Source organism: Haliotis rubra, unplaced genomic scaffold, assembly GCF_003918875.1.
Source record: "Haliotis rubra isolate DU_JTF1 unplaced genomic scaffold, ASM391887v1 Scf400, whole genome shotgun sequence".
Lineage (NCBI taxonomy): Eukaryota > Metazoa > Mollusca > Gastropoda > Lepetellida > Haliotidae > Haliotis > Haliotis rubra.
Window position 1 is genome coordinate 642,445 of NW_025767081.1, and position 14,884 is coordinate 657,328.

The 14,884-nt window shown below is 40.8% G+C and overlaps 1 protein-coding gene across 1 annotated transcript in view; it reads left to right on the forward strand.

Annotated features, from left to right (window-relative positions):
- Positions 1-13,157, forward strand: part of LOC124287468 (transmembrane protein 26-like) — a 59,924-nt gene extending 46,767 nt beyond the window's left edge. Inside the window, exons 3-4 of the mRNA XM_046724024.1 lie at positions 7,527-7,730; positions 11,926-13,157. Coding sequence (XP_046579980.1) covers positions 7,527-7,730; positions 11,926-12,432 — 711 coding nt within the window. The 3' untranslated portion in view covers positions 12,433-13,157. The remainder of the gene's footprint in view (positions 1-7,526; positions 7,731-11,925) is intronic.
- Positions 13,158-14,884: the final 1,727 nt, after the last annotated feature.

Sequence of the window (14,884 nt, forward strand, 5' to 3'; positions counted from 1 at the left end):
GTCTATCAGATAACCTCACGGTCAGCCAGTCCTGCACGGTGACCCCTTAAATACAGTCTCTGTATGCAGTGGCTCTGTCGGTTCCGATTAAGGAACAGGGTTATTTCGTACTTTCGCCGATCCTAGTTTTAATACCCAAGTGCTTGGTTATTGGGAAAACGGCGTTTATGGCCTTGTTCGCGATGTTCTTCGGGAATTAAGATAAAACAGGATTATTAAGGTTTATGATCTTTGTTAAGAAGATTGATCATGAATGAACCGTTTGATGAAATAATGCACTGGCTGCAGGACTATAAAATATGTGTGTTCTTGCGTCGAGACTGACATTTAGTTTAATGCCTTTCTCTGCGGCAGTGCTATCAACCTGGCATCAGCAGAGCGGATGGTTCAGATATCCAACATTTATTCATCCAGATCTGCAGTAGATCCGTGGCATTCCGTATATCAGGATTAATGGCAGGGATGGCGTTTGAATTTTAGGGAAAGAAAGGTCAAGGAAGATCAAGGTTTTTATTTGGTTCTCGAAAATAATTGGCCCCGTTTCACAAAGCTCTCGTAAGCCTAAGATCTCGTAACTTTTCTAGTAGCATTCGTACCTCCTATGATACAAACATGATTCCGAGTCATCTATGGAGACGTTATTGTATGTGCAGAGTAGCGTCCCTTAGCTGTGCCTGAATCCGAGGCCGTGGGTCAGCACCATGCTTTGTTTGTTTGAGTTTGGTTTTACGCCGCTTATAGCAATATACGTGTACCAGCAATATCACGGCGGGGACACCAGAAATGGGCTTCACACATTGTACCATGAGGGGAATCGAACCAGGGTCTTCAGCGTGAAGAGCGAACGCTTTAACCACTAGGCTACCCCAACGCCCCTGTCTCAATAAGAGGGACCCCAGAGGTTAAGATTGGGCGACAGCACCCCAAGTACTTTGGTAGCAGTGTCTGATTTCAGTGACTGTGATGAACATTTGGAAGACATACATCATATTTCTTCAACAAACGCATTTTTTACGTAACATTCAATTGAAGACATTGTTTTTACTTTGATTTTATTGAAATTCTATCCACTACTGTACTCAGATCAGTTGGAACGTCCACCTGTTATCCCATACTTAGTGATGAACTACACCATTCCATTGTATTTGAATAGCTGGTTTACTCAAATGACTTTAGAGAACAGATGTTCTGCTTGTAGTAGAATGTAGGTCAGTCAAAAGGCAGACAGTGACTACTGGGTTTTAACACCGTTGTATGCTGTTTCAGTGTATCATTTGTCACGACATGTCATGAAATGGCAGACTTAGGTGGGTAACGAATATTCGGCAATTACCGTATTTCCTGTTATATATTACCTCGAGAACTGGTACTTTGAATGATTTCTCATTCCGAAACATCATTAATAATATTTAATTTGCTGCAACAATAAATGTGCAAAAGTATTACCACGTGAGGAAAATTGTTAATGTCTCATCTTAGCTAACAGATGAGTATCGGGTTGTCAGTTATTTACGAGCATGTTAATAGGATCTCCATCATATGTTAACTATACAGGGGTTAGGCTTAAACCGTGCCTCAGCAGGATAGCGATGCCTCGTTTGTCTGGTTTTGTCATGAATCTCATCAGCTAAAGACTTTTACTGATTCGATATTTTGTATCTCCAACACAAATGTTTGTGTATCTTCATAGCACAGAGCAGAGTGAGTGAGTTTGGTTTTACGTCGCTTTTAGCAATATTCCAGCAATATCACGGCGGGGGACACCAGAAATGAGCTTCACACATTGTGCCCATGTGGGGAATCGAACCCGGGTCTTCGGCGTGACAAGTGAACGTTTTAACCACTAGGCTACCTCACCGCCCTCACAGAGCATGAAACACAACGTGGACAGGGTATTATTAATAGTAGCCGTGTCAGCAGCTGTAGCAATATAAGCAGCAGCTGTAGCAGTATAAGCAGCAGCTGTAGCAGTAGAAGCAGCTGTAGCAGTAGAAGTAGCAGTACAAGCAGCAGCAGTAGCAGTAGAAGCAGCAGCTGTAGCAGTACAAGCAGCAGCTGTAGCAGTAGAAATAGCTGTAGCAGTATAAGCAGCAGCTTCTGTAGCAGTAGAAGTAGCAGCTGTAGAAGTAGAAGAAGCAGCTGTAGCAATACAAGCAGCAACTGTAGCAGTAAAAGTAGCTGTAGCAGTATAAGCAGCAGCTGTAGCAGTGCCAGTAGCTGTAGCAGTATATGCAGCAGTAGTAGCAGTCCCAGTAGATGTAGCAGTAGAAGTAGCTGTAGCAGTATAAGCAGCAGCTGTAGCAGTAGAAGTAGCTGTAGCAGTATATGCAGCAGTAGTAGCAGTCCCAGTAGATGTAGCAGTAGAAGTAGCTGTAGCAATACAAGCAGCAGCTGTAGCAGTAGAAGTAGCTGTAGCAGTATAAACAGCAGCTGTAGCAGTATATGCAGCAGTAGTAGCAGTCCCAGTAGCTGTAGCAGTAGAAGCAGCAACAGTAGAAGCTGAAGAAAGAGCAGTAGCAGAAGTAGAAACGACAGTAGTAGCTGTAGCAGTAGCAGTGGTAGAAGCTGTACTAGAAGATGTAGCACTAACAGCAGCAGCAGTAGTAGTAGTATTGCTGATGGTGGTGGTGGTAGTCGTAGTAGTCGTAGTCGTAGTCGTAGTCGTAGTAGTAGTAGTAGTAGTAGTAGTAGTAGTAGTAGTAGTAGTAGTAGATTTGTCACATCCTGACGGTGAAAGATGTTGCAGTAACGGATCTGATTCGGTCACGATTGTTCCTCTCACACAACACACTCTGATGCAGATGTACTATTACAGACAGTACGGTACTGCTCTTCTCCCGATACCTATCTATCACGGGCCATGCAGGTAATCGACAGAAAGCCCACGCTGTTGTGCGGCATCAATTCATAGATAAAACAGAAAGTCGGTAGTCACATCTGAAATCTCCATTACACAATTTCAAAGTTTTGAATGCTCTAAGGGATTGGCAAAATAATCAGGTGACTCCGGCCCTAGCAACACATGTGCTGCTTTGTTGGTAAACAAACCCGTTTTCAGAGAGCTTAGACATTATATGAAAATAAATGCCAGGTGGTTCAACGTAAAAGAGGCACCGCCAAGATAGGCGTTCTGATTAGGATTCTGGTCACTATGGTAACGAGGGTATGTTTGTAAACAGACTCAAAGTGACGGATGGGAACCCTATCAAACCCACTCATCTCTTCTTGGAAATTAATATCGTATTCGAGTGTTAGCAAGGAAGCTACATTAAATATGAAATGGGGTTAGTTATGTATGAAATTAATATTCCATGAGATGGCCCGCGTAATTATTTGGTATTCAATATCAAACGTCTGAAATTGTTTTGTCGCACGTCAAGGGACACTCATCACTTCCGGCGCACGTGCTCCGCTCTCGAACAAAGTGCTCCTCAATTGTGTTTACATTCAATGACCGTGTCGTTATCTACGCCTACTGTAAAACGAATTAAATACAAATAACGTGGTGTGGTGATTTATTAAGATGATATCTTCGTTACAACTTTCTTTGATAGCAATATGAGATGAATCATTCGGTGCAAACGCCTGCTAAGCAAAGTACCAGGCTCGTCGTCTTGGTTGGAACACCCCGCCCTGCACATGTTTTTATTCCCTGAGATTTCACGTGTTTATACACACCGATTACCTGTAATATATTCTCCCAATTCCTTGAGGTTATCTTGGAGGTAATTTCTTGTTCACAACCAGAAAACATAAGCTGTGAAAGTATCTTATCGTAGACTGGGTTTCTGATCAGATATATGACGTCGTGTGCGCACATGCCCGCTGGGCGTGCGATTAACAAAACAGATAACCGGTGTCAGGTATAATTTAAGAAACATGTTATTACCATCATAATATGCCGTCGCTTTTAAAACGAACAATAAAATATTTTAAAGAGTGTGTCAAAGTGTACGTTATCAGGTTGGGAAAATGGATCATATTTACACATATTTATTCTAAAAATTTTTAAAAAGAGCTCATCATCTTATAGAAATTCTGAACATGTTTCAAAAAGTCGTATAACTGAAGAAAATTTGGCTGAAACTCGAATATTGTTGTCGGGATTTTTTTTCTCTACTTTTATTGCTTCTATATATTCTATTTTAGCCTTATACCAAGTTTAATGGCTTTCTTACCAGGGATTATTGATTATACATATCGATATTTACTTTACTAAAGCCCCCTCTGTTGATACAAAAAAAACCATGCATGCAATCTTAGAAACGATAAAAGATTACGTTTTACATCAGATAACCGAGAGAAAGGTAAAGCGTCTTTTGCTGTGATATTGGCTGTTTGTTCGTGTACAGTAGAGCTTAACGACAGCCTTTACAGTGCTTACTAGGATTAGAGGTTTATCGCAGTTATAGTTACACGTAGTAGTGCTTACAATCAGTATTGCTTATACACAACTGTACTTACCATTAGCAGTGGTTACGTACCCACCGCTGTGCTTACTCAAATCAGTGATGATCTAAAGTGCTTACGTAACGTATGTTATATTTGGGATTACACTTTCTTAGTAAAGTACAGATTCTAGTACTTTTTGGGTTGAATCCCATCCGGGATTCGAACCCACACCCTCAGAGTCAGGCACCTAATCGCCAGCACACAAAGTCAGACGCCTAGACCGCTCAGCCACCGCTGCTTCCACTAAAATGGAGGTCGGACAACTGATAGTATAGACTGCGGACTTTGTGTTCCCCTCTGATAAAGTGCTTACCCAAAGTAGTGATGATCCAAGTGGTTACCCAAAGTAGTGATGATCCAAGTGGTTACCCAAAGTAGTGATGATCCAAAGTGTTGTGATGATCCAAAGTGCTTACCCCCAAAGTAGTTGTGATGATCCAAAGTGGTTCACCAAAGTAGTGATGATCCAAAGTGCTTACCCAAAGTAGTGATGATCCAAAGTGCTTACCCAAAGTAGTGAAATAACGGTTACCCAAAGTAGTGATGATCCAAAGTGCTTATTAAGCACAGCTGCAGGTAAACGCTATTTCGGGTAAGCACTTTGGATCATCACTACTTTAGGAACACAATTTCCGAAATAGTGTTTATTTAGAGCAATGCTTGTCTAAAAAGAACCCGTTTGAATCACCTAAAATTGTGCTTACCTGCTCGTCTATTTTCTGAGGCAATCAGCCAATCCCCAACAATAATATTAGCTCAGCATCTCCTGCTTGTGATAACAAACATATTATATCAGATCGTCCCCTTCTCAATACAAAAGTGTTCACTGCATGAACTCTTGTTTTTTTGTTTTGCTTTTCGTTATGTTATTCTACGTCACGCCCTCGTGTAGTTGTTTAACGTCTCGCCCTCGTGTTATATATTAGGTGAGTGAGTGAGTTGCACTGTTAACAGTAGACGAGTTATATAAGCGTGTCAGCTCCGTGTTAGAGGGATGCCTGAACTGACACCAGGTACATGCACTAAGAGTTATGGACTGGGTGAAAGACACACGGAACATACTTTATTCCTTTTTCACGCTAACAATAAATATGCGGAGTTGTGGCCCTTAGTCGTTGCAGGATGCTCAAAAGGTCGGTTAGAATCCAATCCAATCCATGATTATGAATGAGTGAGTGAATGAGTGAGTTTAGTTTTACGCCGCTTTTAGCAATATCCCAGCAATATCATGGCGAGGGACACCAGAAATGGGCTTTACACATTGTGCCCATGTGGGGAGTGTAACCCGTATCTTCGGCGTGACGAGCGAACGCTTTAACCACTAAGCTACTCCACCACCTAGAATCCAAGATTTGCTTTATAATTGATTAATTATGGTTGATCATGATTTGTTATTTCAAAGTCATGTGACTTCGTGTGTCAATACTACTGATTTAACGTGAGTATTGTAGTTAAGACTGACACAATGGTAGCTATGGACAAGTCCAGTGGGAGAGGTGTTTGCCTGTCTGACATAGGATATACCTGGTTGTTTCCATGTTTGATATTGTGTATGGTGTGTGTGGTTGTATGAACAAAACACATCTGATGGTTTCGGCGACTGTCTTTCGCAGAGGAACGATTTGTTTGTAATTTTGGGGTCAAATCAAATGTTCAAGTGCATGCAATGTTTGGCGCCGCGCTTAGGAAAGTTTAGTTTTAAATCTCTACACTTCGATTGACATGGTCAGCCTAAGGCCTGGAAATATTTCAGAAGCAATGGGGAACCATGTAGCAAACATGGCGGACAGATGTCGGGACAAAATGGAAGATGCTGTATCACTTCCGACTTTGTGAGGGGTCATTCCTGTTGTTTGATTGACAGGATAATTTCATTGCACATATAATGACCATCAGGCTTGTTAGGCCATCGATATGACTACTTATTAACCGCAACCTTGTTAAGTTCAAATCACCATGTGTCACTGACGGAATCCTGCGAGTGACAGAGGCCGAGTTCATGTAAAGGTTACATACGAATTAGAGGTGAACAGCACAACTGTACAATTGTGCTCAATAAACACCCTGTTTTGTTGTAATACAACTTGGTTGAACAGACAAATGCGTTTATGGAGAAGAGCACAATCCTCCTCTGTCATACTATATCACATTTGAATATCCTGAGGATTTGGGATGCTTAGCTCCATGGTTAACGCTTTTGTTTGCCATGCCGGAGGTGCGATGGTTCGATTCGCACATGAATACAATCAAGGAAGACCATTCTATAGTGACTGTTGCTTATTCCCAGTGTGTCTGTCGAGATTTTCGGCAAGAAAAGTACCCAGTGTATTTAATTATCATTAGAGGCCGTTAAGTGGAATGTGGTGAATCTCTCTAACTTGTTTGATCGCGTGTCACGGTGACCCGACTGTGTAGAACGTTGCTCATGACATTGTCTGGCCCGGTTTCAATGGCCCATAGACCGACGCCATAAAACTTGAATATTGGTGTTAAACATCAAACAAAACTCACCAAATGCAACTAAGTCATCAGTAAGATCACATCCTGAACCACTGTACAATATAGTACGTTTATAACGAACTCTGGTTATAACGAACTAACGGATATATCGATTGCTGTATATTTCAGTTATTATATAACGAACTCCGGTTATAACGAACTGGTATTTTTTGTTCTTTTCGCTTGTACATTTTAACTATTTTATAACGAAATACGGTTATAACGAACTGGTATTTTTTGTTCTTTTCGCTTGTACCTTTTAGTTATTTTATAACGAACTCCGGTTATAACGATCTGGTATTTTTTGTTCTTTTCGCATGTACATTTTAGTTATTTTATAACGAACGCCGGTTATAAGGATCTGGTATTTTTTGTTCTTTTCGCTTGTACATTTTAATTATTTTATAACGAACTCCGGTTATAACGAACTCGTATTTTTTTTGTTCATTTCGCTTGTACATTGTTATTTTATAACGAAATACGGTTATAACGAACTACGGTTATGAGAAACTCAAAGTAGTGGGCCCATCGAGTTCGTTATAACCGTAATTTTCTGTATCTACGTGTTCTTGCAGCTTGAGATCAACATCCCTCTCTCTCTGGACGCGGACCTCTGGCTCCGAACCATTGAACAGTTCCTCCTGCTCATGCTCATCGTTGGGCGATGGATGTTGCCCAAAGGCGCCCTGTCACATGACCAGCTGTCTCAACTCCTATTGGTCTACGTGGGCACGGCTGCTGATATAGTCGAGTTTTACGAGGCCTTCAATGAGGAGGAGGTAAGTGACACGTTGACATTTCAGCTATAAGAAACCCTGCGTCAGTGCTAATTCGTTAAGTTTTGAAATAAACCTTCTGTAAACAGATATAAATTTAGATTTGATTCCACTTTTATCGATGGCAGCTGTTGTTGAGAATTTAAATCCTTGCAGACTTTTAATATATTCAAGCGGTATGTTTACTTTTTTTAAATCTATGTGTGTGAATTTCCCACAGAAAATGATTACTAAGAATGTTCAGTGTTGGACCATTGTCGTCTTCACATGACCTTCGCATTTCCTGTTCACACAAAATTCGTGGGAGACATTTTACAAATAAGGACCGGCGGATTATGTTAATATCAGTCTGAGGATGGTGGGGTAGCCTAGTGGTTAAAACATTCGCTCGGGTTCGATTCCCCACATGGGTACAATGTGTGAAGCCCATTTCTAGTGTCCCCCGCTGTGATATTGCTGGAATATTGCTAAAAGCGGCGTAAAACCAAACTCACTCCCTGATATCAGTCTCAACTCTCTAATAACCAAGATGTGTTATTTTACGCCTCAATATCCACGTTTTGGGCTTTTTTGCCGATTTAGCAATATCACAGCAATATCATGGCTGGGGACACTTGAAATGGGATTCATATTTCGTACCCATGTGGGGAATCGAACCCCGGCCTTGTATGGTGACGGGCTTTGAATAATCGAGTATGGACCAGACACATCAGTGGTGTGATTCATACTCAACGTCCCTCTCCGCGGTAGATGAAAGACAATCAACGATGTCATCGATCCCAGCCATCCAATCCACTCAAAGTATCTCTTGCAAAAGCGGGAGTTACATACAAAATTCTATTGAAGGGGAAGGGGTGGTGGGGTAGCCAAGTGGTTAAAGCATTCGCTCGTTATGCTGAAGACCCGGGTTCGATTCAGTGTGCGAAATAGTTTCCAAAATCTGCTTTCCCGTCGGGCTAGCTATGCCGGAACGTTACTTGCCCACAAAATAATTCACTAGCCCGAAAATTGAATGTAGACACGGGTTTCATCATTAAACTGCTAATATGATGAACATTTTTATCAGGCCATAATCTTGCATGATTTGTAACTTAACAAATCGGAGAGAGGGATATATTTAAAAAATGACCCCATGAAAATTCACTAGCCAGTCGGGCCAGTGACTGTGGAGTTTTACTGGCCCGACTGGATTTGTACTAGCCACGGGCTAGCGGGCCAGTGGCTATTTCGCACACTGGTTCGATTCCACACTTGGGTACAGTGTGGAAAGCTCATTTCCGGTGTCCCCCGCCGTGATATTGCTGGGATATTGCTAAAAGATGCGTTTTCGACCTGAAAAGGGCAGTCTTTAGAGGAAGGTTTTAAGCAGTTAGGGCCTGAGACATGTACCCCTTTTGTAAAACCCACGGTCACAGTGCTGACAAACACGAAGCACCGCCTATACGGGGACGCAACTCTGTATATCGAGTTACGGCCCCTTGATGATTGGTCTTCTTGCTCACTTCACAGTGTACAAGTGCTCACGTAGAGTGAACGCTATATCCTTAACAAACTTCCAGAAGTAGAGGTAGACTATGACATTATTTTAAGAGATAAATATCACTCAGTAAACAACGATTGATGATGTTGATAGTACATCTGTTTGATGTTTCCTTCACCCAGTAAGTAGCTCTGCACGTGTGAAGACTTCTTTTGTCATACTTAATCATAGACGCGGTCTTAAAGCAGGGAGTGACGTCATAGTTTATCTTAATGAGACTACAATCAGTGCTTTAGTGCAGCCTGGTAGGGTTTGTCAGAGAGGTGTCATTCAACTGATAACTTCTCCAAACAGAATTATTCCAGTCCCGAAAAACAGATAATCTAAGCATCGCTGATTATTTTGACAAAAACTCCATCAAATATAGTCAAAAACCGTTGTGTCGAACATTCAGTTGTGTCGAGGTAAAAGCTTGATCCCTGCTTTTTACTTATCCAATCTTCATTTTGCGGTTGTATTAAACCTTGGATAACTCGAATGATTTACGAAGTCCCTTGAACTTCGTTGGTTGGTTGGTTAGTTTGTTGTTTAACGTCGCACTCAGCAATATTCCAGCTATATGGCGGCGGTCTGTAAATAGTCAAGTCTAGACCAGACAATCCAGTCATCAACAGCATGAGTATCGATCTGCGCAAATGGGATACAGTGACATGTGTCAACCAAATCTGCGATCCTGACCACCCGATCCTGTTAGTCGCCTCTTACGACAAGCATGGGTTGGTGAAGACCAATTCTAACCGGATCTTCATGGGGGAGATAATTGTAGATACCTGAAGACCAATTCTAACCCGGATCTTCTCGGGTCTCTTCAACTTCGACACAACGGTGTTTGACGAAATAAGTGAAATATTATTAGTGGATTGCATCTTTGTTTTCTGAGAGTTTTTCTCACATAAACATAATTTAAGGATTATTTCTAGTTATACTGAGTTCACACTGTGCAGTAAAGTTGTGTATCGTGGTCTAAGTGGCGAGACGATATATCCCGATACCAGTTTAATTAGGCGGGACGATCATGAAAGTATAGGCAAGGAACCTGCGAGACGATTATCATCACGATACAATGGTGGCGATACGATACGTATCCCGATACTTTACAATTTCTAATAGCAGAACATACATGATAGATAAAATGACTGAATCTTTATTTGTTATACGGCAGATCTTGTGTTACATTCACACACACTTAAAAAGCTGTTCATTTGATAAAGTTTCAGCATTTAAAGCTTTTAAAGTACAGTCAAATATATTCAGTATACTTTGATCTAACATATATAAGTTTGAAACCGAAGTTTCCTTTGGGAAGGTGTGTTTCTGCACCGATGCTGTCGCAAACAATTCAATGTAATTTATATCAGAATTCAGAATCACTGAAAATAACTGCTTTCTAAATTGTATCTTCTCTTTGTTCTCTTTCTTATCAAAGCTAAGACATCGTTCATAGTTGTTAATAAATGGTGTTATTTGTCAAACAACTAAAACATATTTCAATTACTTAAAGGCAAGTATTCTACAGTTCACAGAGTTTGAAAAATGTTCACACTCTTTCACTTATACACCAACTCCTTTGTCCATGTAACAAAGATAACAGACACAGACAAATTCCTAAAAGGTTCAATTTGTTTTTAAAATTCAGAAGAATTTCAAAGAGACTCCCTTCCTACCCCTTATGCAATACTCCTCACAACTTTAACTAGTATTGAAGTTGTATCGGAATATATCGTTTCTTGTGGCGATACATCGATGTATCGTGGACCCTTGCGATATAAATATCCTGATATACAGTATTGCCTAAATGTGTTTTGTATCGATGCACTCGTATCGCGTAGCTGACGATGCAAACATCGATACTATCGATGAATTGTTATACCACTATTGTGCAGCTACTCTTGGTCATGAATGGCGTCCCATCCGTCACTTCCTGCTGATAAGGTTTTATAAGGGTATTTGTATCCACATATATAATTCATCAGCTCCTTCAGGTAAAAACGGTGTTTACACGAGAAAACTAACAAATTGAATATCCTCTTCACAATAAGTGGATGTAATTTCCGGACAATGTAAATAAGTAAAATGTTTTTCAAAAACATTTCGGTGTCAGTGTAAACAAGCTATCTAAACACATATGATTTAAACTGTTGTAAATTTATCTTAAGAAGTCACGCCCTCAAACTTTCCATTCTTTCATGCGTTACCTGACCAATTAACATTTTGAGGATGTAAATAAATTTTTATCTGAAAATGTACTTTTTGATCTTCTGTTTTTTCGTCCGACCGACCTCAGTGTTTTGGCCAAAAATCCTCAAAAGAAGGTATACACCCATCGAGGTAGTGAAAAATGATACAAACAAGAGCTGGGTATTTCATTTGTATGCAGGTGCTATAATTCTGGACCTTAAGTTTGCAGCGTTTCGGCGACCACTTTTGAGCCAAATAACGTTTAGAAATGGACTGTTTGGGTTTTCTTTTTGTCAAATCAAAGTTTCACGTGCAGGCATGTTGTAGGATCTTTTGTCTGGCTGACTATGTAACTGCATTACATGTAACTGGGAACTTTGGACAAACCAGTTTCAGAAAATGCGGGAGAGAAATATCTTCTGTTTTTACATTTTGAAATCAATTTACGTTTCCACGAAGTAAACTGTTTCTCATTTTCAGGTAAAACACAACCGCCTGCTGTGCTACATAATTCTGGGAATATGGTCCGCAAGTCTCATCCAGTTCACGTTAGTTCTCACAGCCACGAGAGCTCGTCGAGACCAGTCCGGCGTTCCCACACAGTACAACAAGGAGGAAGAAGGTGGATGCTGCAATCCGGAAATCTACGGAATCATGATTTCCATTGCCTTACAGGATCTTCCCTTCCTCGTTGTGCGCATGCTCCTCATCTTCAAATACGGTGTCGTGAGTTACACCAATATGTTTTTCACCTCCAAGAACTCTCTAGTCATCGTGTTGTTGATGTATCGTCTGGTCGTGGTCCAGATGGAGGCGGTCAAGTCGGACAAGACCACCCCTTCCCCAACGCGACAGTCACGTGTTCATGACATGCCGATCTACGACGGTAAGGCCAGCCTTATCTCCCCTGATCGAGCACCGAATGTGTATGCCTCAAATCCGAGAAGACCGCCAAAATTTCGACAACAGGAAAATTCCAAAGTTTGACGTGATTTTACGTGTTCTGAAACTCTAAGCGTTCGGATGGATACACATATTCTTATTCTTATGCAGAATATTAAACTGGTGACTATATCTCTGCCTGGTTATACTACATGTGACAGCAGCCCTGAACATGTATTTCATAATCTGAGACTAGTTCTGAACTGTTGGAACCAGTTGTATCTGGTTTAATGGATGTTGAGAAGACAGCGTGAGTTCTATATTTTCATGGAATATTTAAATGAATTGGTTTACCAATGACATACTTTATTCAGAATTTGGTGAAATTGTTTTGTTTAGATACATGACTGTAACAGGAAGCTGTGGTGCATTTTTGTTAAAAGCCATGTATATATACTGCCTACGGACCGATTATTCTCTAGTGTTTGGGGTGAGCTGAGATTTTGCTAGTGATAGGATATATTATTGGTCAATGTTTCAAGTTACGCAATTTATTTCTGTAAAAGGAGAAAAAATATTTGTTTGCCTGATGAATAGTATTTCTGAAAAGAATTATTTTTTTCACAGATACCAGCAACCAAACACCACCATATTATTAAATGGTCTCCCCTTTCACGCCTGACACATTACTATCATTTACCTTTAGCATTCGTGTTCTTAGATTCATTAGAGAGTTCCTAGTTTAGTTCCACTTTTTCAGAATTATCAGGTTTTGTAAGGAATCAGGACAGTGAGTTCACCACCATCTTCCTGTGAGGATTCCATTCTCCGTAAGAGACTTGGTTCCTATCGACCTGTACCTGTAAGAGTCAATTGCCAAGCAGTGCGTTGGTGATAAGATCCAAGGTGATACCTTTAGTCACTGGCTTATCTGATCCAGCTTTTGCTAGTTATAGTTAGCTGAACTAATATTACTGACTGCGACAACACTCAACCACCACCTGTCGTCAGCAATCAGAGAATTCCAGAAACCAGATCTCAACAGTTTGGGGGGCATGGGTAGAGTTACTCAGTACGACTTCTATTAAATGTAAGCACATTTGTATTCAATCTCGTTTACATGAGATTTTTCTTCTCGATACCGCTAAACAAAGATCTGATGACACTGGATCTATTCTGGAAGTCGTTTTCGACAGAAAACTCAGTTCATATTGCCAAGTGTCACCCTGTGTCGTGCTGACTGGCTGTTTAAACCAGTATTTTTTCAAAGGCGAAATTTGCTGTTGGCACAAGAAGGTACAACACTGTCTCGACTAAGGCCGGAGAAACGGTTTTTGCATGGTAATACATGCTATGACTACGTCAAACCTTTGTTGTTAAGTTGTGTTAGCTTGAACTTTAAGACTGACAAGGCTAGTTCCCCTTAAAGCAGCTGTAGTTTGATAGCTGAAAATAACCTCTGCTTTATAGGACCTTTCAGTATCCCTTACTATTAACACGTTTTCTCTGTAGGAAGCACCTCATACCGAAACCCACCTCATGGTCTTACGGAGGCGCCTTTACATATGTTTGTACAGAACCATTTTTCCATATTCGTTGGTACTTCTATAGAACATGCCTTTACATACATACCTGCTGTATATAAAACACCCTTCAGCTGTTAGTCTTCATCGCCAGTGACATCCATACAGCCGATAGATGGAGAGCGTTATGAGAAATAGCTGGAAGGGTACGTAAAATCATTGGAGATGGAAATCGGACGCCTGATTCTTTTTGAAGCCCGCTGGATCATTTTCGTTTTTGTCCATTGAATTATTTAGAGTTTGATATTCATGACTGCATTTATGGCCATGCCTCATATGGAGGTCACATGTTTTAGTGAAGTGTAAATCTCACCTGAGATGAAGACAGCCGTCATAGGTTTTACACACGTACTTTGGCATGTACCAGATTATCAAACATTGTATGAGATGAAAACCAACCCCGATCTTTGCTGTCAACTTCAAACTGAAGACCTTAATGTCTAATGTATGTCTCGGTTCAAATTCAATCGCAACATTGTCTGAAAGGAATATTCATTTAGCATATTTTCCAAATTGTCTGTTTTTTCAAAAACAATTTTTACAGTTTTGTGGTATCACTTGTTTTGGAAGATTGCAAGATTTTGTCAGTTCCTTGTTGCAAATGCAGTCACAGCGAAAGCCGGTCCAGTTATGTGAGATACACCGATTGACAAATGTCCGGATTAACGAGTCACAGTATGCCCCTTTAGTGAGTGAGTGAGTTTAGTTTTTACGCCGCACTGTATACGGCGGCGGTCTGTAAATCTTCGAGTTTGGCCCAAACAATCCAGTGTTCAACAGCATGAGCATCGATCTACGCAATTGGGAACCGATGACATGTGTCAACCAAATCAGCCAGCCTGAGCACCCGATCCTGTTAGTCGCCTCTTACGACAAGCATGGGTTACTGAAGATCAATTCTAACCCGGATCTTCACGGGTTGCCCCTTTAGTGTATAAAGGTCACCCATTTTAGTCATTCAGAAAGAGGGGTTT